Source organism: Strix uralensis, chromosome 1 (assembly GCF_047716275.1).
Source record: "Strix uralensis isolate ZFMK-TIS-50842 chromosome 1, bStrUra1, whole genome shotgun sequence".
Lineage (NCBI taxonomy): Eukaryota > Metazoa > Chordata > Aves > Strigiformes > Strigidae > Strix > Strix uralensis.
The window spans coordinates 35,668,698-35,694,359 of NC_133972.1; the positions used below are offsets into that span (position 1 = coordinate 35,668,698).

The 25,662-nt window shown below is 42.5% G+C and overlaps 1 protein-coding gene across 1 annotated transcript; it reads right to left on the reverse strand.

The window, feature by feature from the left end:
- Positions 1-11,637: 11,637 nt before the first annotated feature.
- Positions 11,638-20,409, reverse strand: NPY (neuropeptide Y). The gene is made up of 4 exons (XM_074891975.1): positions 20,351-20,409; positions 19,981-20,168; positions 14,905-14,985; positions 11,638-11,774 (listed from the first exon to the last, which is right to left on the reverse strand). Exons 2-4 carry the CDS (start codon positions 20,166-20,168, stop codon positions 11,750-11,752), a joined length of 294 nt encoding a protein of 97 aa, XP_074748076.1. The 5' UTR covers positions 20,351-20,409; the 3' UTR covers positions 11,638-11,749.
- Between the last annotated feature and the right edge of the window lie 5,253 nt (positions 20,410-25,662).

Below are 25,662 nucleotides of genomic sequence, written 5' to 3' on the forward strand. Positions count from 1 at the left end.
TGCAGGAGAGTACAAAAGAGCAGCTCACAGCAAACTAAATGCAAGAGTGATCTTTTCCCATGTATGAATCACCACTTCTGCCTGCGCTCGCACAAAGGAAACAGCTGCAGCCACAAATCAGGCAACTTAATAGGTCATTGCACTCTCCAAGTATTTCCCTTCGAGCTTTTCTCTAAACAATACAGAAATGTCTGATCACATTCCCTTCATTAAGGGGCATAAACGAAGTGAGTAAATCTGCCAAAATAAGGCATCTGCTCACTGACCAGTGAGGTGTAACATCCAGATCCTGTTAACATCACTTACAGTAATGTCACCACCAAAAATGTTCAGGTTTGTGAACTGACTGTACTTTTTATCCAGACAGGCAGCTGATAATGGGGGGATTTGCAAAAATCCTACTTCATGCAAGCATAAAGCCAATTACATCTAATTATCTCTGTGGCAGTAGATACACCATGGTGTACCCAGAAAGGGGGGGAGTGTTCCCCCTGAGGATCACCTGGTGCTGCCCGGTGCCGCACTGACTGGTAGTGCTGTGCCAGCTGAACCAGCACTGATGGGCTGTGTCTATTATACCCACCCTGAAGCTGTGTAAAATTTACTTTTGGCTCCCTGCTAGGCTGCCTTTCACCATTTCACTGCTGGGGTGGGAGCCGTATTGGCTTTGACAAGCAAACGAGCCACAGGTCTGTGGTCTCTCTTCAAACATTTCCCACCCCAGGAAATGCTCCGTCGCCTCCATGTTTCACCCTGTTCCTCTGAAATTTCCCTCCTTCAGCAGCCCCTGAGGGGACAGGCCAACTAGGGACTGAGGGGTGAAAACGAAATTTCCACCCCTCTCCACATGCTCTTCTCTACCCGCTTGTGCCCCTCACACTTGTGCTCAGGACCCTGCAGGGCAGCAGAGCTGTGGCCTCCTCTGAGAAGGGATCAGTTTTAGGGCACTGAGCAGAGCAGGTCCAGCCTTTGGTCAAAGTAGAAAAGGAGTGGACATTGGGCTGTCCCTGGTAAAAATGTAAAAGGAGAAAACATTGATGTGTAAGTGAAATTCAAGTCCATAATTCTTCAGATTGAGAGTCCTAAGAGGTTCTTCCCAAGAAAACCTAAATCCACTACCTGTCGGAGAGGTTTTTTTTAAAATACAAGTACCCTATTATTGAAACCTTTAGGTTGCAGAGAAGATCTCCACAGCATGTGGTGCAGTTTCATACGCATTAGGGTCCAGCAGAATGCTGCATATTTGAGGGCATCTAAAATGATCATAAAGTGGCTTTCATATGCCCTTACACCTGTTTTTCTGGAAGCATCTCTTCATCACAGAAATGATCCCAATGCCATTTATGCTACAGTCTGGTGAAAGGTCAGTTTCATGTTTTATATTCTTCTCCTGAGCTGTACTTTTCAAACCAGCACTTACTAGAGCAGAGATGGGAAGAAAGCAAGGGCCTTTTGCACAGACCATACACAGTATTAATGAAACTGTTTATCTAGACAGACATAGGAATTTCCACAACAAGATTTACAAACGGTCAGTTGAATTTAGTGCTATGTCAGTAATAGCAGGCTATGCTAGATGGACTAAGAAAGAGGCATAAAAGCCCTAAGGTGTGCCAGTGTGTTTTCCTCTAGCGATTCACTGAATGATCCCACTGGGAATTCTTTATTTTATTGTACAAAATTATTTTAGTGAGCAAACAGTAACACAAACAAAAAAAAGCAAAACCCCCATTATTTTACAGACCATCTTCTAAGTATAAAAACAGCCACATGAGATCCACAGAAGAAAGAAATGTTCTTTTCAGAGCACATGTGCTGATTGCCTGAGGTGCTGTAGCTTTTGCTTTTGTGCTTTTCAGTACAGCTTTTCTGGTGACATTTACTTCCACACTGTAGGGGAGGATAGTAAAAAATCCAGGGACCCAAGGTGTGAGAACAGGAGTTAGTATTACCATTACTGAGAAACCATATGGATTCAGCAGTGGTCCTAGTTTGGACACCGGAGGTCCAGGCTTGGCCAGCTGAGCCATTTTGGAGAGGTGAGAGCTGTGTACAGTTTCCTCTCAAGTGCTAGCATGGATTTGATACAGAAAAATTTCTGGGGCCCTTTCTTTACAACTGACCAAAACCATACACAGGGAAGAGGGAAGAGGGCAGAAAAGAAACATTTGTCTTCAGGCTTAGCACCCAAAAGTAATGAATCAGCTCCCTTTTCCCTCTTTCCCCATTCACTATATAAAATTAAAAACCAAGGTATTTTAGCAAGTAGGCCAGGTCTTTTACAAGCCTCTCCTGCCTAAGCATCTAGGTGCACATTTCAGTTTCTTTCACATGCAGCTAGAAATATGCAGAAATACGTATGTTTCCTTCACATGCAGCTTAAAAAGGAATATGAAATGACTAATTGGCTGGTGATGTTCTTCTATTACCATGATTTTCATAAATCCACATGAATGTAGACACTGATGCTGCCCAGGCATTGGTGGCCCAACCGAAGTACACAGGAGAGGGAAGAATATGGGGGAAAAGGGCAGGGAAGGGGCAGATACCTGTTGCTGTCCTTCAGACCTGTCAGTGGCTCAGTGACCACTTGAGGATGAAATCCCAGTTCACGTTTAGTCTCATGTCATCTTTGATATTTGCTGACTCTCTTTCAGTGAAATGTCCTCTCTTTGAGTTTACACAGTCAAAAAGACATGCACTCCCTGAAAATCACAGGACATAATAGTTTCTTAGAATAATTTTTTACCTCTCTGTGAGGTCCAGCAGGGTTTTGCTCACCAGGTTTCCATGGCCAGCACAGCTGTTGGTCAGAGATGGGCTGTGTGTTGTATAAAAGCTCGGAGGGCCATTGCCAGTCCCTGCCACAGTCTTTACTCTAAATTGCAAAGAGCTGCTAGCAACTTGCATTAATCAGTTATCTGTATACCTTTCCAGGACCAGCTGCCTGAAATTTGTAATTCCCACAGGAAGACTAAGCCAAAATCTTGCTAAGACAGTAAGACAGCCACCCTATGTTGACCCGGTACAAGGAGCTGATTCTCTGGTATGTCTGGCAACTGTCACAACTCAGCATGCACCTTAGTGAAAAGGGGCAAACACAGGTCCCTAATTGATGCTTGATATAGCACACAGATGTCCATTCACCCAATATCTATGGTAAAATCCTCTACAACCACATTTTTAAAAATATCCCGTCAATTCATTCATTTCTGGTATTTCCAAATGACAATTTTTCTATCTGATTTAGCTTTGCCTCACATTATCTGATTAGATCAATTAATGGGAATTGTCATTACACTGCAAGTTTGATAGGGAGAGGTTGAGCGCAGCTCTCAAAGGAGAGGCACAATTGGAGGGGAGGTCACAGTACCAGGAAAAAGCTCACTCTATTGCATTGAACATGGAGTAAGATACTTCAAGTGTAAAGAACATAGCTTTAGCATAGAAACGTGTGTGGTTGGCAAAATCACATGATCAACCCTTCTTACTTCTAAGTAACATTAAAAGAGGTAAAAAAGTGCAATAGAAATACACATTTTCTGTATAAAAACCGCTTTGTTAGCAACTGTGTGACAATGAATGGGGAAGGCAGAGCGCTGGGTAAATGCAATGCCTGTAAGCCAGCCTCATTTGGATAATAGCTATCCAGCTGGTGAAGAAACGAGGAACATCAATCTAAGGTACCTTAACTACATTTTAAAGGAGAAATATACCTGTAGACTCTCAGGTACACTTCAAGAGGAAGGGCTAGTATTTTTGCACATTTGGTTGTCCTGCTGTAGGGTAGCAGAGGTTTTTCTGTATGACTTGGCCTGGGGACAGGCAATGACCCTTTGAAGAGCTTTGAAGTTTGAGGTAGGTTGCCTATCAAATGATATAAAGGAGGAAAAGAATGTTAACAGTCTAAGGAGAGCAGGAGGGCAACATGGAGAGAAGCAACATTAACTGAGTGCCCGGAGTAACACCTGGTCAGGGAGAAACACACTTAAGAAAATTTAAATATAGCAACACATTGTCTCAGACCATTTCCTTGACAGAACACAAGGCTGAACCTCTTTTTTGTTGCAGATGAATTTCAGGGTTGTTTTTGTTGGCTTTTTTTTTTTTTTAAAGAAGTTGGTAAATGAGAAATGATAAATGAAATGAAAAATTCTTCCCACTAAATGCAGCTCATCATTAATACCCAGGTCTGACTCACGGTACAGGAAATATATTTTAGTCCTCACAGGCTATTGTGATAGTCACCACGAGCACTGAAGCACGGACACTCTGACGTGTGCCAAGCTGCGGCGGGCTCGGGTACCACCATTCGCCTGTGTAAAATGTAAAATGTACTGCTGGCTAAGACAGATAAGACAGCCAATTTAAGATGCATTTTTAAGCAGTTCTAAATGCATTTCATCTTTTAAAAGCAGATTTAAGTTAAGTCCCTGGTGCAGCAATGCAAAGCTTCACGTCAAAAGTCAGTAATTTTCTGCCATTTCTGATTGCTGATTTGAAAGCAGCAAACAACTGAGGTCAAAGTTAAAATGTTTCAAATACGAATGCATTAAAAGCAAGTTAATGTTTCTGATTGATCCAATTATTTGACTCTTCCTGCTTAGGAAAAGATGGCCATACCAAAAACTATCCAAGTCTCTGGACTATCAATATTCAATTAATAAAGTTTATTTCCTGGTTTAGATGACTTAATTAGAATCCACCTTCAAGTTTTATAAGGCAGTGAAACAAGTACTGGAGCAATTGTTTTAAAAAAATAAAAATCTGTGTCGTTTCTGATGGAACACGATTTGTAAAGGGGTATGTGGAAAGACAGTATTTCCAGCTGACTTCAGTGGGGAAAATAGCTGAATCACAGTAATCATCAGAAACATGGTAGAGTGAACGAATGGATAAATTCAAGAAGAATCATCCCTGGCTATGAGAATAGTTTGCATCATAAGTGCAGAATAACATCAAATTGCAGTCCTTCTTTTCTTCCATATAAAAGAAAGTGAACCAAAACCAGAAACTAAAAAGGTGTTATTTAAAGGGAAAGAATCTTAAAAATGGGACACAGGAACTTGTGGAAAGACAAATATGAAAGATCTCTTAAAGAGCCAGTCACCTACCTATCACAGTCTCCTAAGCCCTCATTTTTAATTGATACAAACTTATTTCTTTGACAAAGAGCATTTCATACTCTTGTACCTCTGGGAGAGGCTGCTGATTTACAGCCTACCAGGAAAGTCGCTGTGGGCAGGCTGTTATAGCCATGTTCAGTATTAGTCACTGTCAGCTGCAACTGCAAGGACATCTCATGGCTCTCCTGCTCCCATCAAACCCACTTTTTTGAAGGCAGGATGCCTCCAGCCACAGTTCCAAAGGTACTTAGACACCTTGAGACTCATACCTGGAAGGCAGAGATGTTGACGGCATCAGCAGCCCACGGCCTGGGACCCTCTATTCAGTGCATGGGAAAATGAGATTAACAAAGAAGTCTGAAATCTGAGCTGACCACCAGACTCTGTGTGAGAGTCCGTAACATGGATCCTAAATCCACAAAGCTTATTGTGAATTTAGCTGCAATCATATGGCTCGAGGTGGTCTGTGGGATTTTCCCATGTATTTAAGCAGTCATGAATCATTAGGAATTAGGCAACATGTTTAAAAAAATCCCACTAGTCCTCCATCTGCATGTCTGGGCACATAAGTGCTTTTGACTGTCTGGTCCAGGTTCTCTTGTGGAAGCCCATGGTAATTCAGGAGTTTTGCTGTTCTCGTCCTCATTGTCTGACCTGGCTGCTGGCCCCATACAGGGCTCCAGACAGACATGGCACCTGCGGTCCCTGCTCTTCCCCCATCACCCAAAGAGCCCTTGTGAAGAGCATTTCATGTGAACAGCAGAGCATCTAACAAAAGAAGAAATAAGTCTGCCATCACACAGTACAGACTAACCTGTCTAAAATGCAGGTCCAACCCTGCCTTAAACCAAACTCTAAAAATGGCCCTAGACCTAAACAACCAGCAAAAATAATCTCAGGATATGCTAAAACCAATCATGTACAAGTTACGTCCAGCCAGTTTCTCCAATTCAGAGCATACCCAGTTACCACCACAGCCCAGTAGTGGTACTCTCTGAAATCAGCACTGATAGCCTGGCCCCAGTCTGAGGTTGGAGTGGTGGGCTCACCCTTTACCTTCAGGACTGCATTGGCCTAGAGTAAGTTTAAAATCTTGAATTTAGTTGGAGTTTAGTGGGAGTTCATAGTCTGCAGCAAGTGCAAGACTGGAGCTGGATGTCCAGCACAGGCAGGTGGAACCTGCTTGTAGGTCCAGGTTAAATATAGCTTGGAAGGTCTCTGGTCCTGGCAAAGACTTGGTCATTAGAGAAAGCAAATAACTTGAATGAGGAAGAGATTAGCAAACACACATATTAACTGGAAACAAGATAACATTGTACTACCTGTTTCATAGCACATTCTTAATTGCTGTAATCAAAGACTATAAGGACAAGACTGCAGGTGCAGTAGGATCACAATAACCTACCTACCATATTTATTTATGAGCCTGAGTTTCCTCCCACTTTCTTTCTTTGCATGTGGATGGAATATCTCTAGTCTAGGCTTATTTTTTTATTATGGTCCTAGAGACTGGAGCACAATGAGCCCCATATCTGGAGTCTCCAGGTGCTGCTGTAAGACAGATAAATAAATGACTGATAACAGTACAGCCAAATATATAAAATACACTGGCCTGATATGAACACCTGCATTAGTGAGGCAATTTCCGCTCAGTGGCAGTTTCCGCTCAGTAGCAATTTTTCACTCAGGGTACTAACCCACCAAAACAAAGTGAGAGATTTTTCTGAGTTTTCATTACCGTGTGTGTTAAATTACTCTTTGATAATTTTTAACAGGAAACCATTATTAAATATTAAAATTAAACAGCCAGATCTGACATAATTTCAAATCGTGATGTGATAATCCAGAATTTGTGAATTATTGACTGGAAGCCAGACACTGATTTATAACTCTGGGGCTCTTGGGAAGTATCCCAGGCTCATAAGATGTCCTTAAGTGATAGATTTTGCATTTAGCTTTCTGACTTCACTGAAATCCATATGGAAACTCTTTTTCTTTTTCCAAATCCACCTATTTGGTTCACACACAAGACATCCCAGCTTCTGTATAGCTGCCATAGCTTTGGTTTGCTTTTGAGATCTATCTGGTTTAGACAGCAGGATGGAGATTGATATAAACTGCTTGCTTTTTGCCAAATATATCTCCTTTAAGGGCAACACTTTCAAACCATGAAAGGTGTTTCTCAGAGCTGTGTATCTACAAATGGGGGCAGTCCCAGGAGAAGCTCTACCTTTTCTTATTCATAGACACACACCATGCAGATCTCGACAGATTTGTACTCTTTGACCAAAAAAAAAAACCACCAAACCACCTGTAAAATTAGTTTGGGATTTAATTTTAGACAGTACTCATTTAAATACCTTGCTGAATATCACTAGAATACTATCATTATCCAGCAACAGTTATTTTAAGTTTGTGAAAGAGTTGTTTTGCAGAGTGGGAAGGAAGACAATGGCATCTTTTCTTCTCAGTTACCATTTAGGGAAGAATATTCTGAACTGAACCTTGAAAGTAATCAAAACCTGTAATGCTTTTGATTTCAAGAGAAAACACAAATTAATGAAAGAAAAGATGTTCTAGGAAATATTTCCTAATAAGATTTTTTCCTAACACTTGAAAAAAAAAAACCTTTCTGAAAGGAATTTATCCTTACTAGGATTTTTTGTGGTGTTTTTTTAACCCAAAGGCGTTTGGGGGGAAAAGGGAGGGGGTGCTATAAAACATCTGTACAAAGGAAAGTGAAGAGCACCCACACTTGGCTGGGAAATGTAAAGGAGGCGTCATCTTTTGCATTACAAAGCCACGGCTGCTCCTTCCTGGTATTCTGCTGTTTCTCATCTTCTGATCTTGGCTTTTCACAGGAAAATTTCATAAGACAAATAGTGACTTTGTCACAACAAATTCTAGCCTATCTTCTGCTGAATTTTGTTTTAAAATGTTTGTTGACTTCTAGTGGCTAATGGTCATCAAGGTGATAACACAAGGGTGGGAAGGGGAAAAAAGATCCTTTGTTGGATTTACTTTGGCACTCCTGAAGGTCATGTGGCCATGCAAGAGCAGGTGAAGTCCCATGGGAAACACAGAACAATGGTCAGTTCAGCTTAAAAATCCCCCTCTCACACGTGCTGGGTGCTGCACCTCACCCTAAGCACCAGGATGAGGGGCCAGCAGAACATGGAAAGGTGGCACAAACCACCACAGAAAACATTTGATGCTGCAGCTGAAACTTGGCATTTATTTGCCAGCTACCAGGTAAATCCCACCTCATCCCAACACAATGCAATGGTTTGGGGCAGTGCTGCCCACCCTGAGGCACCATCAGGGAGTGCTGGGGCTCTGCAGTGGGTCCCCTGTTGCCCTCCTCATCCCTGTGCTGAAGAGCAGCTGCCTGCCTGGGGCAACCAGTGCTGCTACATCCAGGGTCTGCTTTGGGGCCAGGACATCTATCAAGATCTCTCCTACCTTGGCTGCCACCATGATGTCACTAGCACCCCCCCTCCCAAATCTGCTGTGCCCATGTTCTCTACAGCTTTACACCACCAGCACCTCCCTGCTTCTCTGTGTCTTCCAGCAGGTGATGGTGATGGCTGCAGTGGAGATATCTTCTCCTCCATGATCAGTCATGATCCCCCGTGTTTGGGATGGTCTGGCAGACCAAAGCTGCCCTACCTGCAGAAGGCTGTCCATGCCCTCTTCATGCCACCAGGAGTGGGGTTTCCACCTCTCAGAAGACAAGTGAGGAAAACGCAGTCTGACAGGTGGCTCTTTCCGCTTCATCAGGGAAGGGGGACAGCAGCTGGCCAGCGGGAGGGCAGAGGGGCACCCACACCATCCCAGTTTGGTCCAATACCAGTCACAGGGGCAACATTTCACTCCATGGCTACGAAGAAGGGAAATACCCAATCAGAGAAGGACTAGGGAATTTGTGTCTTCTGGCACAGAAGACTTTCAGAGCTGAAAGCATTGCAATGAGCTAGGTTTCTAGGCAAGGAGAGAGAAAAGGAGAGAATTTTCTCTCCTAGAAGATACATGGTCATAACGGAGATGTATATTACAGAAATTGCCAAAGCTAAAGGTGGACTGTCTTTTAAATGTTTTACATCTATCTATATACATTCCTTATGATTGCAAACCCACAATAAATAAAGGAGAAAATACTATCGCCTACTTTGATGGTTCTCACTTCTTGTTGTTTTTCCTGGCCTTCCTCAGATTCTGACATAAATTTCAGCCTTTGTTTTAGAAACAATGTTCTGTTTCTCATGGTTAGAGAGAAAAAGATGAAAAGGTTAACCCTAAAGTCAAAATGCAGAAGCCATGCCAAACAAATCTAGCATTTATCTTCATTTCACAGCTCATTTTTTAAGTCTATCCTGCAATTTGGAGAGCTGTTCCAATATTTTCATTGTCCTGGCCTGTCAAGAGTGGTATATGAAGTACACAAGGAAGGTAAGTGCTAAGCATACTGGACTTCTATGGAAATGAGAACACAGGAAGGTTTTAGAAAGAAAATCATAGCACAGTCTGGATAGATAAATATTGTGTGAGTGCTTTGTCTTGTTTCTGTCTTTGACAGCTCATGAGGTAATAAACCTGGCATTTTTTAGATTTTTCTAACTTTTCTATACAGATGGGTGTTCTTGAAGTTCAAGAAGACTCGGGTAATTGAGTGGAACAGCTCAGCATGAGCAACTAGCAGGCACTAATTCTCCTTTAACTCTTTTCTTTCTCCACTAAGGCACATTTGTAATGATAGTGTTAAGCAGCATGAGTTTAGTTTATCATCACCTACTGATTTTATCATTTACATGGTCATTAATATACATATAGATACTAGGAATTACCAGGAATTAGAGATATTATATAGCAGATACTTCACTGATTTCCAATTTTCATTTTAATAATTACTCAAAGCAAAACTTTATGTGGACTCTAACCCAGCAGGTCCTGGCCTGTGGTTGATGGACTCCTGCTAGCCCCATCAAGCTGTGGCCATTCTGGAGCCCTTCTGAACATCATCACTTCCCGACTTGGGTGGCAACAGTTTATACTGGGGGCCCCAAATATTTTTGTAATACTAGACTGCTCTTAATCCTCACAATTTCATGTGTAGCACTGTGGAACCCATCACCAAGCCTGTAAGTGAAAGTATTGCTGCTGAAAACAGAATTTGCCCATTCCAATGACACACAAGTGTTTTATGAAAAGGAAAAATATGTTATGCTTTACTAAAGAAAGTGTGACCATAAAAGTTAGCATGTCCTGGGAACCTCATAATGCTTTGCAAATGCACCCAGCATGCATTTATAGAAATCTGGAACTTACTTGCACTGATGTATATCTCCTGGGGACACCAGCCATGTGGAAACATTTGAAAAGCAGGAATGAGAAGTAAATACACTAAACCTTCACAATGATTCATTTCCTATTTGGAACTTCTTAAGTGCTTTATTACCCAGTGTTTAGTCACAGTTTCTAGATAAAAGAAGTTGTGCCTAAATATCAGGAACCAAGGACCAGCATTTGTGTCATGCCCAGCGTGGATTCTGACCATACTGCAAGATACATTTCTGTGAATTGAACCACTTAAGAACAAGGGTAACGTGCTGCCATTGTATTATGTTACTTTGAATAAAACCTTTGAGGGTTTCTTCAGAGGTCCTCGTGTTTAAGTCCCTCATTAGGCTAGTGATGAAATTCATAAAATTAAAAAAAAAAAAAAGAAAATAAAATTAAAACCTGAAGACAGTTCTCCTTGTCCGTATTCCAGGTATCTTCTCATGGTGGACAAGAAACCATGAATAACTCCAAATGAGAGAGGCTCAGAGTGCAGGTACCCAAAGGGTTGTGATTTATCAGTGTGCTCCTTTACAAGCCTTTAGGCAACATTAAATGTCTCTTTTCTGGCACAAATAGCTGTAGATTTATCCTGGTTTATGAGTTACTTTAGATATTGTTTTCTGCTGCTTTGCATATTGCCAAAACAAAGATGTTACATCTGTTTCATTTAAAATTCCTAATTCAGGCTTACAGCCAAGCTTCAAACCAGTTTTGAAGAGTTAGCAGAATTAAGCAGTGACTTACTCCTTTGTGTTTTGAAAATGCTATTCATTTTGATACATTTGTCAATGTAAATACTAAGTAAGTTTTTAGTATGGTGATTCTGAAAAATCACCTCCCAGAACATTATTTTGCTAAACTATGTAGTCTGCGATAAATTATTTTAAAGAGTTTTGTATAAACCAAGCAGCTGAGCTGAGTTTGAGGCTACAATAAACAATGTCTTTATCTTACTTTGTACGCTAATTACTGTAATAACTGTGACACTATTGTTCTCCATACTACTTTAGACTGCAGGGAGGTTATAATTCAGTTTTAATAATTTAAAACAACTCTTTGCTATACCAATGACAGGGTTGCTTTTTTTCATTTAGTATGTTATATTTTGGAATGCACAAATAATTTATTTAAATAAAGGTATATACAAATATGATGAAGGAAAAATCTCTACAGAATTCAGTACAATGGCTGCATGCACTGGGAATGACGCTATGATTTGCTTCAGAGACGTGGAGTATGAACTGAAAACTAGGAAAAGTTTTGGCGGTGTGCTGAAAATCCCATCACCACATTGAAGGGTCTTCAAACCTGCAATACATATTATGAATAAAAAATAATTAAACACATTTTAAAGCCCCTTCTGAAAAATCCAAAGTTAGAACTACCTAAAATTTTCATTTTAATAATAGAAGCAATAAGGAATACATACGCATATTTGCAGTTGAAGACTGTATATGCAACTCCCATCAAAGCAGAAGCATTCTGGTTGGCCAAATGTCTATACGTTGGTAACCAGAACTTGTCCCTCCATACTGCTACCCAGATGATGTGTTTTTACACCACTGAGACTCACTGCAAAGCTGCTTTATGCCATTAAGAAGCACTTAATGGAATTCAGCTAGAAAACTATGATATGCTGAAATACAAATCTGTTCTTTTTTGCTCTTACTCAGGAGTAAACAGTTTGCAAAGAGAATTCACTGAGAAAAAAAAAAACAAAACAAACCACAAAACCACATCATGCTGTTAGCTCCTTCAAACAAAACTGAAGTCCACAGCCACTATTATATTATTGTGGCATTCAAACACTTGAAATATGTGTTGAAAGGGTTGCTGAGGTCAGGATTTGATCTAGAGGTCCTCTGCTTGCAAATAGCTGTTCTGTCTACACAGCAAGTAAGTCAACAAGTAGAGAACATGGAGAGACACTAAAGGAAATGCATTTGCCATAATTTTTGCCATGTAGAAGTTGGGCATCTAGTTTTCCTTCACAGTCACTGGGGAGACACTGACACCTTGAGAGGGCAATTGATCCTGCCCATTTTCAGATGGAAGGCTCATTTTGGAGATACTCATCCCTCTGACTAACTGCAAAGGCAGCCTAGACAACTACTTCACAGAGGCAGAAATAGGGAAGACACATCCTGTTACTGGGTTTTAAAGGCTTTCTCATGACTCCACAGGCTCAACAAGATCAGAAAACATGCCACATCACGTTTTCGTCATAAGAACTTATTTGCACTCAGGTCAAAGTGCCTCATTTTTTTATTCCTTAACTTCCTATATTTTAACTGTTTTCTACGAGAATCCCTCTAAACTTTCTTTATATGGTCATACATACACCTAGACTGCAAAATACTTTGGGGCATATATTAGTCAGCAGAAGTGAAATGTCAAACCAGGCCAGCCAAGCTGAATACAGTTAAGTCGTTTATTAATACCTCAGTGTTTAGTTACAAAGTTCACTCCCGAGAACTCATGAAGTGTGTCTCTCTCTCACTGATCCACTGAGTGCAGATTACACCTGCTCCGTAACTGGCTGCATATATAACTATTTCTAAAACATATACTTCATTAATTTAAGTTCAGAATAATATCAGACTCCCTTTCATTCATTCCGCCTGGCTTCCTCCGGGGGGAAGGCTTAGACAACCATGTTGCACCTGGGCATATTTGCTGTGTGCCCAGCTGTCCACCCCTGTGTGACTCCCCTAACTTCCCCACCAGCTTTCAAACCCTTGGGTCAATTTCAACCAAGTCAGAAAGAGGTACAGATATCTCAGAGATATTAAGTTCCTGATGCGCCATGAAACACAGGACTGGGTAGAAAGAAGATTTAATTATGTCCTCACATGGAGGAAAAAGCTGGAATGGGGTTCAGAATCCATACAGGGTTTTATCCTAGAAAACATATCCATAGGAAACTAGACATCATTGTTCCCAGTACTCCCATAATTGTCATCGATGAATGACAAATACCATAGTCAGTTTAAAGTGCTGTTACAGGGGGTATGAAATAAAAATCTGTTTCTCATCAATTCTTGATCTTAAATGCAGACTAGTTTGTTATTTTGCTCATGAGTTTTTGCTCCCTGGTGTGTTATAAATAGCATTATTGAAACAATAATAATAACCATAAAGTTTTGTTATGAAGGGGTGAAAATTAGAGAGAGTATTAGACTTTGTACTACCCTGTGTGTTGCCTCAAATTCATGGTAGCGGAAATTTCCCATTATGTGAGGGCTCTGCCTTATTATTACCAAACACAAAATAGTCTAATACATTTCATTGCACTCCGTGCAGTTTTTTACATAAGCATCTGCAGAGAAAACTGCATCCCCACAGCTGCGGTTAGTCATCAAACCATAAGCCAATGGTGTTCTTATGCTCAGAACCGCAAGTGCCATGGACAACCTCACTTGATGGTGGTAGAAATTTTGGTCATCTCTCAGCGACAAGATCATGCCCTGAATTCAGTGCTACAGACTATTTTGCTTAAGTACTTAACTAGTCCTACTGAGCCTTTCCACAGCTGATGAAAATGCAGAGCATTTGCTTGTAGACTCCTGAGATGACTACTGCATAGAGCATTTATTTCTGCAGTAGAAGTATTATCACCAAACTTCAGGCTATCAGTAAAAGCCTAAACTGAGCTCATTCATGCTTGATCGTAAGCACAACTAAAACAAATATTTTCTTTCATGAGACAAAACCCCCCTGTATTTTACTTTTTCAACATACTTGCTTTTACCTGTGTAAATTGTAGTCACTACTACAATATCTTACATTATAGCTGGTGTTATTACCTAACTAGATAATTAAAGTATGTACATTTGTACATTTGAAATCCCACTGTTGCTTGAGACACCCCTGCTATTTTAAACCAAGTGCAAATGGAAATATAAACGCTTTTTTTCCCTTTGTAAAATATTAGGTACAAAACCAATGTGAAATACTGTATTTTAAAGACCAGTCATAGCCGTGCATTTCTGTATACATTAACATATGTGCATATTTACCACTCATATATCTTTAGAGGAAAACTTTAAACCTGTTTGAGTAGCAAATGAGTAGAAATATGCCACTTTTGGGGCTCTAATCTGTCATCAGGCACCAGCGTACAATTCTGTGTAATTAAACCCAGTTAGGGGCAAGCATTGTGGGAATGCTTCCCTTCCTCCAAACAGCAGGTATGGCCTGCTCCCAAAATCAGGAAACAAGGCGTTTGGAATATATTATATCTGGTGAGGCATTTCTTGCATTCATAGATGGTGCTAGCTCGTAACAAAAAAAGGAATTAAAAATGTTTTTTCAGGACATGTTTACCCAGCTGTTGGCGGCATATGTTTTCTCCCTGTGAAACATATTATTGATAACAAATGGAACTGTGAAATCTAAATGAGAAGCAAAAGCCACCACAAAACTTGTTCATACATACCTGGATCTAGGAATATTTTCTGTGCTTTCCCTCAACAACAGGTCTGAGATCAGTGTCTCTGGGCTTGATCTCTTTCCATATCTAAGGAAAGAGGGAAAAAGTATACTTTTGTATATGTAAGTTTTTAAAAAATGAAGACTAAGCAAGGAACTATTAAACAAATCTTTACAGAAAAACTGTATAGAGCAGACATAAGGACAACTTTCCAGCAAGTATTTTAACTTAACTTGACTTAGCCATATAAGAAAATGCTCCCATTTCAGTATGTCTTTGGATACAATTTTTCCATAATCATGTTATATGACAATTTTGAGAAACTCTGAATATTTCTCAATTCAATGGCTGTTCCTGGATACTCTAAGGTCTTGCACCTTAATGATGTGTGCATGGAGGAAGTGGGGCGAAACTGTGCATGACATGATCTCCGAGCATGTCATTCCTGCCTACAAACCCCATTCCATCATCTCATTAACTTCCACATTGCCTTAGATGCTACTGTATTGTAAATGAGCAGTCAAGTTTATCTATTAAGTGAACAGAAAACTACCTCAGATATGCCCTATTATCTCAGGAACTAGCCAAGATTAAGACAGCTAGTACATTTGGGATTGCTGAACACAGAGCACATTAGGTTGTAAAAACTGAGCTACCCCAAGGTAATCACCACTTCTTAACTATGTGGACATGGGAGAGAAAACTTTCTGAATCAGAGTTCTTCTTCAATTAAATGGGATATGACTGGCTACCTTTGTCCTATAGTTACACAGCAGCTGTCTTTCTGTTGTTTGTTGGGTTTTTTTTTTAAATCGCGGATACTATACATTGTTCAACAGTTAAAAGTACTGCAATTCCTGGTCCTTGGGAAGGAATTTGCTCTCTTTTCCTGAAAAAACAGAAGTGACAATAAGCAGCCAGCTTGACAGACACTTCTTCACTATAAGAATTCATTAGCCTGAGAGTGATAACTATAAGCAAACACTCACTTGGCTGGAAAGAATTAAGATCATGGTTTGTAACTTGTATATATGTAATTAGTCTGAATCACAATGTACATTAACGGATAACAGCTTTGTGAATGCCACTTGAGTGAAATTCTGATTCCAGAGAAATCAAATGTGTAGTTAAGGACTTAGATTTTATCCATTGCTATCAAGATGTTTCTCCAATGACTTGATCTAAATTTGGGGGGGGAAAAAAAAAACCTTCCCAAACTATATTTCAAAAGCTAGCAGTTTTACCTGTTGATGGCATGACTTACCAAAAAGTGGAAACATATCTCACTTTTCAACCATTTTATTCAATTTTTTCTATTTTTACATTGCCTTAATCATTTTAGCACATCACCTGTGCTACAGAAAGACAAAGCATCAGTTTCAGAATTTTAAAGTAAATTTCAACCTAAAACTGACTGAAAACAGGTATCTGAAAAAAAAACAGCCAGACATAGTAAAATGCTATTACAGTAATGCAACCAAGCATGATGCTGAATCAAATACCTTGCACTCCATCACCACAAAGGGATTTCTTTCTTTCTATTTCCCTATTCCAGTTAATATGTATGTAACCTGGACTTCAACTGAGGGGGAAATCTAATTTGCCGTTATGTTAAAAAATTGATTTAACAAATCAACAACTTGCTCCAACAGCTCACACTTGGGCAAAACTCCCACTAATCTCTTGGAAAGTTTTGTCTGAATAAGAAATAGGTAGGAACCCCACAGAGTGCAGAGATTCAGTCAAATCATGAAGACGACTGTGTTGGGGAGATGTCTTTTATGAGTCACTTCAGTGCCATGGCTAGACCAGTGCTGCTACCTGTGCTGCTACCCACCATGTCCTCACACAGCAAAGCTCCAAGCTTTGTGAAAATACCTGGCCAGGTTTTATGCTCAGCTTGAGACATCAAGGCCTTTTTTCACACATTCTGATAACCCACAACTCCAGCTGTCGAAGAGTAAACATTCTGATTAGGGACGTGGTATCTCAGATTCAGCAAAATCTCAAAGCTTCCTATGAAAACTTGGGTCTTGGGAGTACAATCCCATGGGTGTCCAAGGCCAGCAACAGGACCTGAGGAATCTCAGAAGCATCTTGTGGGTCTAATTCAGTAAACAGCCAAAAAACCCCCAAGCTCTCAAGATCTGCTCCCTTCCCCATTAAAGGGTGTTGACATGAAGCGGGAGCATCAGTACTGCCTGAGTCAGACACACTTTCAGATATTCTCTGCTTGCCTAGAGTTCAAGCCATTTCCAGCAGGAATGGCCTTACTGTTTTGCTACAGCACAGAAGAGCCACAGATTCATGAACAAGCTACAAGGGACAAGAAAGGAAGAGGACCTATTGGCAAGAGGGATTACAGGTAGTACCAAGTAGCAGAAGGAGGAGTGATTCAAGTAAAGATGGGCTCTGAAAAAAGCCCCCTGAACAGTGTAGTAGAGCAGTATGAGGCAAGGACCACAGGACATTTTGAGGACAGAGGTGGGACTAATCCAAAGACACACAGACATCTGCAGGGTAGGAGTCTATATCTGTGCTGGTCAACTTGGGCTCTCTTTTAAGTCATAAAGACCTGGTACATAGAGAACAAGGGATCTCATCAGAAATGGTAAGTCTGAAACAGGCCTGGTGACCCGCACCCTACAAGTACCGGTTTCCCTCAGCTAACCTCAAAGAAGTATAAAGGCTGACAAGTACAGATGTCTAAAGCTAAGTGAGGTGGATCTGAAGGAGAAGGATCTCAAAGGAGAGAGGGAGCAAAGCAGCCACACAGGCAAGGTCTAAAGACAAAAAGAGAAAGATGGTCTGGAAGAAAGAAGCTTCATGGGAGCTGGTGTGAAGACCCTGTGGGTCACAGTAGCTCAGAGGGGAACGACACTCAAATGTTTCAGTTAGGTCAGAAGCAAAATCCGGAAGGATGAGCCAGAAGGTTATTCATAATCACAAAAACATCAAACAAGACAAGACAGATGAACCTGAAGAGAAAAAAGCATTGATCTCCTCATCCTTTCCCAATGTGCTCTTACTGCTCCATTTCAACAGTTGCACAGTGACCAGGCTGCAGGCACCAGGTCTGGTGAGAGGTTGAGCACAGCTCACACACCCTCAGGAGAAGCAGGGCAAGCCCCTGGACCCCTCATCTCCCCCTGCTACAGGGCTTCCAAGCAGCACCATGCCCAAAAGGCAGAAGTAAAAAGCTGTGAGAGGAAGTTTCGAGCATATCTGTTGAAACAAACCAAATTATCATCTTTAGACCAGTCCAAAATGCTTCAAAAGTTATTAATTTTGCAAGTGACTGTGTCACTGCCAAAACAGGGAACCTCCAGGAGCCCTGTTAAGCTTTTCAAACGGAGGTGGCAATTACTTTATTTCTGCACTGTTAATTCACCACACCATGGAAACAGCACACTTTTTTTTTTTTTTTTTTTTAGTTAACCTATGTAGTCAACCTTAAAATGTGTATCATGAAGTTGTCATTGTGGTGGTTTCTTTCTGTCAGCTTTCTTGTATTTCCAGGTCACTTCTGTTCCCTTTAAATATGAGAGGGTGTGTGGGAAATCTAGGTAAAAACTGAAGAACAAAATTCAAATTCTGCATTGTTTTACCTATCAGCAACAATAACTATTTCAGTTCATTTCAGAACACAAATCCACACAGAAGAATGAAAGCAGTCTCGGTCTCTGAGTTGTGTACTTGCACCCCAAAAATTAGGGAAAAAAAGCTACACAGTCAACATTAAAGCAAGTGTACAGAGCACACACCAGAAGTGGAGGTTGAATACAGAAAGAAGGGTTGGTTTGGTTGGGTTTGGGGTAGGTTTTTTTTGTTTGCTCTTAAATGTGACCTGGTTTTTAACAGGAATCACCTTTGAAATTGGAGATGAAAGAAACAAAAGAAGAGCTGAGAGACCAGCCCAGAGATCCCACCACACACAATGGAAAAGAGCAGCAGAGGGAGAACTCAAGGATCAGATTATTTTAGCGGTAATCTAGAGAAAAAGTTATCCGATCACAGAAGTACCACACAGAAGTATGCCATAAACATGAATGAGTTGTGAATATTGCTTTAAAAGTTCAGGATTGAAGAACTGTATTTCTGTCAGCCTCTTCATCTGTGTTATGATATTAGTGCACTGGCAGACAATGTTATGGGTTTGCTGGGAAAGCGCTCAGTTACATGATAGCCTCCCTTCTAATTTAATTCTTCAGACTTTTAGAGGGACAAATGAAAGCCTAATTTTAGACCTCTCGTCTGGTTTTGATATTAAACACATAGATAAATATGTCAAAGCTTTTCTGGGTCACACACTGTTCAGGGGGGAACGTCTGTTAATCTCACAGTCTAAACTGGACAGACACTCTTATTATTTTTCATAATAATTTGTACTTTTTTTCAGACTGAGCCTTTACCCCTACTTTAACAAGCATAGTCATCCCCAGAAAGCCAATTCAGAGCCAGGCAGGTTCAGGTCACACCCTTTTCTCCTTCAGCTTGGGCTGGGGTTTTTGCTTGTGGTCTTGGGAGTGTTTTTGTTAGGACTAGTGGATTTTTGGCACTCACAGATGCATGAAGTAGCTGTCAAACCCCAAAGCACCTGGGCTACTACAACTCCTCAGCAAGGCTAGAGGGGCACTTTTTCTCATCAAAAGCTTCACTAGAGGCGGTGGCAGCAACAGAAGTGGGAAATGGCTCTTAATGCCCTAACTCCCTCCAGCTCCCGGGTTAGTTATGTCTTCTCTCCCTTTTGGGGGGCTCTCCCTGTGCATGCTGCCCTGCGGTTCATGCTCCTGCCTGTCTGTGCCAGGGCTAGAAAGGGCTGGGAGAGCAGAGGCAGCCTCGACGCCCCTGCCCATTCTGCCAACTTGGATGGTGGAAATTCAGCTCCGGACCCAGGGGCGACTCCAATGTGCATGGCCGTCGCTCTCTAAAGGGAGTCCGTCCACCATGTCTTTCTCCGTGTCGGTGGCAAGACACCCAGGTGCGAGGGGGGCACCCCACTTTCCTCCCCTGAGCCTCGACAAGGACAAAGGCAGTTCGGGGAGCGGGAAAGGGGAATGTTGGCCGGGCCGCTCAGCCTACCTCTGCCTGGTGATGAGGTTGATGTAGTGCCTCAGCGCCGAGTAGTATCTGGCCATGTCCTCTGCGGGCGCGTCCTCGCCGGGGCTGTCCGGTTTGGAGGGGTACGCCTCTGCCAGCGTCCCCAGGCAGACCAGCAGCGACAGGGCGAAAGTCAGCACCGACACCCACAGCCTCACGGTGCCCTGCATCTGCACGGCGGGGCGGGATGGGGGAGAGCTGCCGGTCAGCACCTGCCTCGACGGCGGCAGCAGCGCGGCCGCCCCAGCGCGCCCCGGCCCCGTGTCCGGCCCCGTGTCCGTCCCCACGCCCAAACCCAAACCCAAGCCCAAGCCCAAACCCAAGCCCAAGCCCGCCCCGTCGCGGCACTCACGGCGGCAGCTGCAGCGGGGCGGCTCTCGGCTCAGAGAGGCGCTTCTGTCAGTGGGTCGGGGCTCCCGAGTGCGGGGCTGCGCGCCTCGCCGGGGTGTTTTAAGGCTTCCCGGCAGGCAGGAGGGGCCTCGGGCGATCACGCCTCACTTGCTCCGGTCCCCCCCCACCCCCCCCGCCCCCCGCCCCGCTCCGCCTGCCCCTGCCCCGGGAGGGGCATCGCGGCTGCGGCCGGGCGGGACCGAGGGGGCGGGCGCTGCCGCTGCCCCTCCGCAGCCCCCCCACCGCTCTGCAGATCCCCCCGCCGGCTGCCCACGGGCTTTGCCCCCGGCCCCCCCGCGCCCCGGGTCGGGCCGTGAGGGCCCGGGGACCTGTACCTGTGGAGCCGCCCGGTGCCCGAAGCCGGCAGGGGAAGGGGAACGAGTGGGAGGGAGTGAGTTTACCCCACTCCTACGGCACCGGAGGGGCCCCGGGCTTGAGCTTCGTAGCAGGAGTGCTGCCGAACATAAAGCCAAGAAAGCAAGACGGTTTGAGGCAACCAAAAATACCAAATCAGTGCCACAGGCTCAGATCTGCCTCATACCTTTTTACGTGGGTAAATCTTGAGGCTTGACTCCCCGGGGACTGGCCGCAGATCTGCAGCAATGAAATTGTACCTCCCTCCATGCCCACTCGCCGGGGAGACTCTCTACACCCCTGCCCAGGGCTAGCTTCTGAGTGGCTTTTCGAAAGTGACTTTATTCTAGTTTATTTCTGTGCCTGAGCCACATGCCACAGAAAACAGCTCACCGGTGCCATGGGATCACGGCAGCCTTTCCAGCAGCTGTCCTGACCCAAGGGAACCACTGCTGAATCTGGGACACGGCAACTTCTCCCAGCAGCGTGGGACTACAGGGACCGATCCAGCCAAGGTGCCAGATTTACATGTCTCCCTAAACTTGTCCAGACCTAGAGTCAGTGGGGAGAGATGGGCACCCTGATGGTGATCTGATCCATCGTACAACGGAGGTCTGAGGTAAGCAGAGTGGGCATCTTCTGGAGACATACCCTTCTCCACTGATTACAGCAGCAGCCTAGGAGACTAGGCTAGACTAGACACCTGACTATCAGAGTGCCTGAAGTGGGGTAAGATGAATCCAACCCAAAGTTTCAGAATTTGTTGAAGAGTTTGGTAAAGTTGGAAACTATTCATACGTATTAGTAAAATTAAGTTAATTCTTTAGAAACAGGTAATTTAATTAGCATCTTGATGACCAATGACTAATTCCAGCTGGAATGACAAATCATGACTCTGATCATATCTTATTTTTACTTTAATTTGAAGGTAAAATAACAATCACCCAAGTAAGAACATTAGACATACTGACAGAAAGCTTTAAGACATATTCTAAAATTATATCACACATATACTACTGTAAATGTAGTTATTAATTTCTATAGTTATTATCATATGCAGTGATTGGCTTAATAACAATCCAGCAGATTCTGAAAAACAATATTCAGTTTGCAAGAGCAAAGCCAGAAATCATTTTCATCACTCCAGAAACAGAATCTCAACATTATCTAAAAAAAACCCTAGCAAATAAATGGCTCTTGTGGTGTGTGAGGAGGCGCACTGGACTATGTCCATTTCAACCCATGGAAGCAAAGAAAATTCCAGAGCTCTTAACGTCAAGAGATATTTTGAAATCTTCATGACTTCATAGCACACGGGCCACAAAACCTTACAGCAAGATTACAGGCTACCTTTTATCACATACTGAGTGAAGAATTTTAATATCTGTGCAGAATTTTCCATGCCACAGCCAGAAACTCTAGCTCCTAATTTCAGCAGATCTGTGCACAGGGTGACATCACGTCTCACAAAGTGGCCTCACTGCATCCCTGTGCTCTCTGTCCTCCCACGAGCAACATTCCTGCACATTCAGTGTTCACATTGTCCTCACGTTGGCTCAACAGAAACAGCTGAAAATACAGTCTGATACCTGTGACACTGCAAATGCTCTAGAGAGCAACTGTGCTCTGGCTGCATCACTTTCCCTTTGCCACACTGAATCCAATAAGCTGCCTAATCCAAAGCTTGCATTGATCCAATTTATGAGCTTTTATGGGGTGTAGGGGACAAGAAGTGACAGCACTGGAGACTGAAACATCTGGGAAAGTGTGCCACAACAACAGCTCTCACCAGCTTCAGCCTGATTCTGCCACAACCACCTCACAGGACTGGGGGTGACTTGCTCACCGTTAAACTCTTTCACCACTTACAACTGAAATCATTCCTCTCCCACTAGCACCACTGTTTTCACACTATCAATCTTCAAGGCAGTTCAGAGAAAGAGGAATAAGCTAACAGACCAGCAAGCAGAGCAAGATAAACATGAAGTCTGGTATCTACATGCTTACTCGGGCTATAAGGAGGCAACGACATTCCACCACCACGGATATGTCTGTATTGCTTGACGCAGCAGTATGCCATGCTGCCACACCTTGGCACAGACCAACACCCGGCCGGTTGGCTATTGACATCTCCAGAAACCCTGGATGAATCTCTGGTTTTTTCCTAGTGATGAGGTACAAGCAGTAGGTTGCTCCCTCCGAGGAAATCATTAATGAATCATACCTGCTAAGTCCCTCTACAAAACACTGGGTCTGGAGCAACAGCTCTCAACAAAAATAAGGTGCAGACCACACTAACAGTCAGTTTTCTTCACAGCATGAGGAGGAGTGAGGGAAGCCCTCTCTCTTATGCAGGAGGAGGAATCAAATTTGCCTCCCATTCAAGACAGCAGCTCCTGCGACTGCAAGCTGCTTGGCAGGGTCTGGGGAGAGGTTTTCCTCCTTGCTGCACCATGACCCCAGACAACTCATCTGTTGTGTCTTACCTTTGGATGAAGTAGCGTCTCCCAGCTTGTGCTGAGTTTGGACTCGTGTCCCCACTCTGAGTGGCCTAAAGGTTCACCCTTGCTGCACCTCCAGAATAACACTTCTTTCTGTACAGTTCCAGCATTTAATTTGGGAAACCCAAAACACTGAACCCCAAATTTTAATCACCTTGCTTTACACAGTGTTTTTGAGTCTGGAAACTTTTATGTTTGGAGCCATTCTGCAAGTTCTTACAAAAATTTCCTCTCCTGTTTCAGAACACTGAAAATCATAGAATCATAGAATCATTCAGGTTGGAAAAGACCCTTGGGATCATCGAGTCTAACCATCATCCCTACTCTACAAAGTTCTCCCCTACACCATATCCCCCAACATCTCATCTAAACGACCCTTGCCATACAGGCTCATCCAGTTCCTACCATAAAACATACATTAAGCTTAAATAACATAGATAAAACATACTTTGGATACATAACATATTCTCAGTATAATCTCAGTGCAGCAAACATGGGCATTTTTAAATTGATGAAACAAACACTATACCTAAAGTTACAGACATATATAGGCTCCGGTGTATCAGTGAGACAGTGTCCCTGGCTCTCAGTGATCTTAATAGGTGTTTTACAAGTGGTTTCCAGAGTCAAGGTCTCCTGTACCTTTGATGACGCCTGTTGATGATTACTCCACATGGATGCCTGCCCAGCCTTGCTGTCCTCACACGAAGCAGGCAGGCATTTGAATTCTGGCAAAGGGCAGAGATGCACTTTCCACAGGCAGCTTTGGGATGAGCTATAAAGGTGAACAAGGAGACGGCAAGGGTGGTTGGAAAAAAAATGAGTAAGACTCAGAAGAGCTGATGAAGAAAGTCGGGAAGAACTGAATGGAGTTAAAGAATGCAACCTGGGAGAGAGAGCAGATAGACACAGCCACAGCTCAGGTATGGCAGCACTTGGATATCCATGTTTTTTCTTTGCCAAGTATTATCGGCTTGCAGATGTGCAACTCCTAGCTACACTATAGCTAAGCAATCAAGAGCTTGAAGAGTATTTAACTACATACAGAGAGAAATACAGGCATTTCAAAACTCTGAGCAGGTATCAATGCCAGGTACAGCACCGATGGGAAAAAAGTGAAAAGGAACATGACAATCAAGTTTTGCCTATGTTTTAGCGTCATGACGTTTAAAGATTCAATAGACAGCTGTTTAGACCACAAATATCAGACTACACTTAGAACAAGAAGACTTCCAAGATATCAACATATTAAAAGTAAGATTATATTGTTCTACAAGCAGCATAAATGTGAAAGAATATTCAACTCATTTATTAATGGTAATATATACAATTGCATTAAACAGAGGCATACTATTTGCCTTAATTAAAACAAAATTTAATGTGATTAACTGTGGACAGAATATTATTTATAGCATGCTTTCTGTCGTAGGCATGGAATTAAAGCTGTTCTTTGTTATTACAAGTACACATAATGTAATTTTCTTACTGCAACAAGCATAAGGTTGTGTGCATCAGTGATCCTAAACTAACATTCCATAATAGCCCATTAATAGTCCTTGTTTTAAATACAAGAACAAGATCAATCTCCTAATAGAGGGAAAGTGTTAAAAATTGGAGCCTCAGGAAGAAAAGATTTATGTGGTACTAGAGCCCTGGAAATGGCAGATTTTATCAGCTGATGTTGCTTGTGCTCTTGCAGTTAAAAAGTCTCACTAAAGGTTTCCATAGCTGAGCAAACCTCCCAGAAATGCTGAATCTCTAGGACTGGAAGTTCAGTCAGATAAGCAGTGTATAATTATTCAGTAGTCACATGAATTTATCTGAACTTATGTGGACAGAAAATGGGGCTGCTAATCTCACAAAATCAGGCTCTCACACACTTTACAGTATTGCTGATTTCAGTCTGCTTAGCAATACTTTCAGAAAAGGTTCTCATTGTGCTTTGATTCATCACACCCACATTTCCAAACTTTTATTTGTCTCTTTCTGTACTTTTATTTGCCTCCCCTTGTACATACTGGTAGGAGTTGAACAGGACACCCTCTAACCCTAAAGCGACCACCCCTTCCTGTCTGCTCTGCAGTAGTACTGTTTTCAAGAGACATCCTTGCAAGTCCAGCAAGTGTTAAGGAGGTTTGTAATACTCCACCAAAAAGTAGAGCTCTGGCTAAGTACAAACAACATGAAAATATAAGAGAAAAGAAAAAACTATTGGATGAAACCAAAGGCCCATCTATCTTGCCCTCAATGGCATCTAAAAGCATTCCTAAGATTGTCAGAACAGGAAAAGCATGCTATGCTATTTTCCCAGTATAATTTTATAAATAACTTTTATAAAACTGTGGTTTAGGGACATCCTAACCAGCAGTCGAGGTTTTTTATATTATAGCAAACTTTGAGCATGACCAATCTCCTGTGG

Coding starts and splice junctions, on each gene's coding strand:
- NPY (XM_074891975.1), bottom strand. CDS start 20,168: ATGCAGGGCACCGTGAGGCTGTGGGTGTCGGTGCTGACTTTCGCCCTG. Junction 14,986..19,980: donor AACCTCATCACCAGGCAGAG/GTAGGCTGAGCG, acceptor CTCTTTCCTTAG/ATATGGAAAGAGATCAAGCC. Junction 11,775..14,904: donor GAAAATATTCCTAGATCCAG/GTATGTATGAAC, acceptor TATGTATTGCAG/GTTTGAAGACCCTTCAATGT.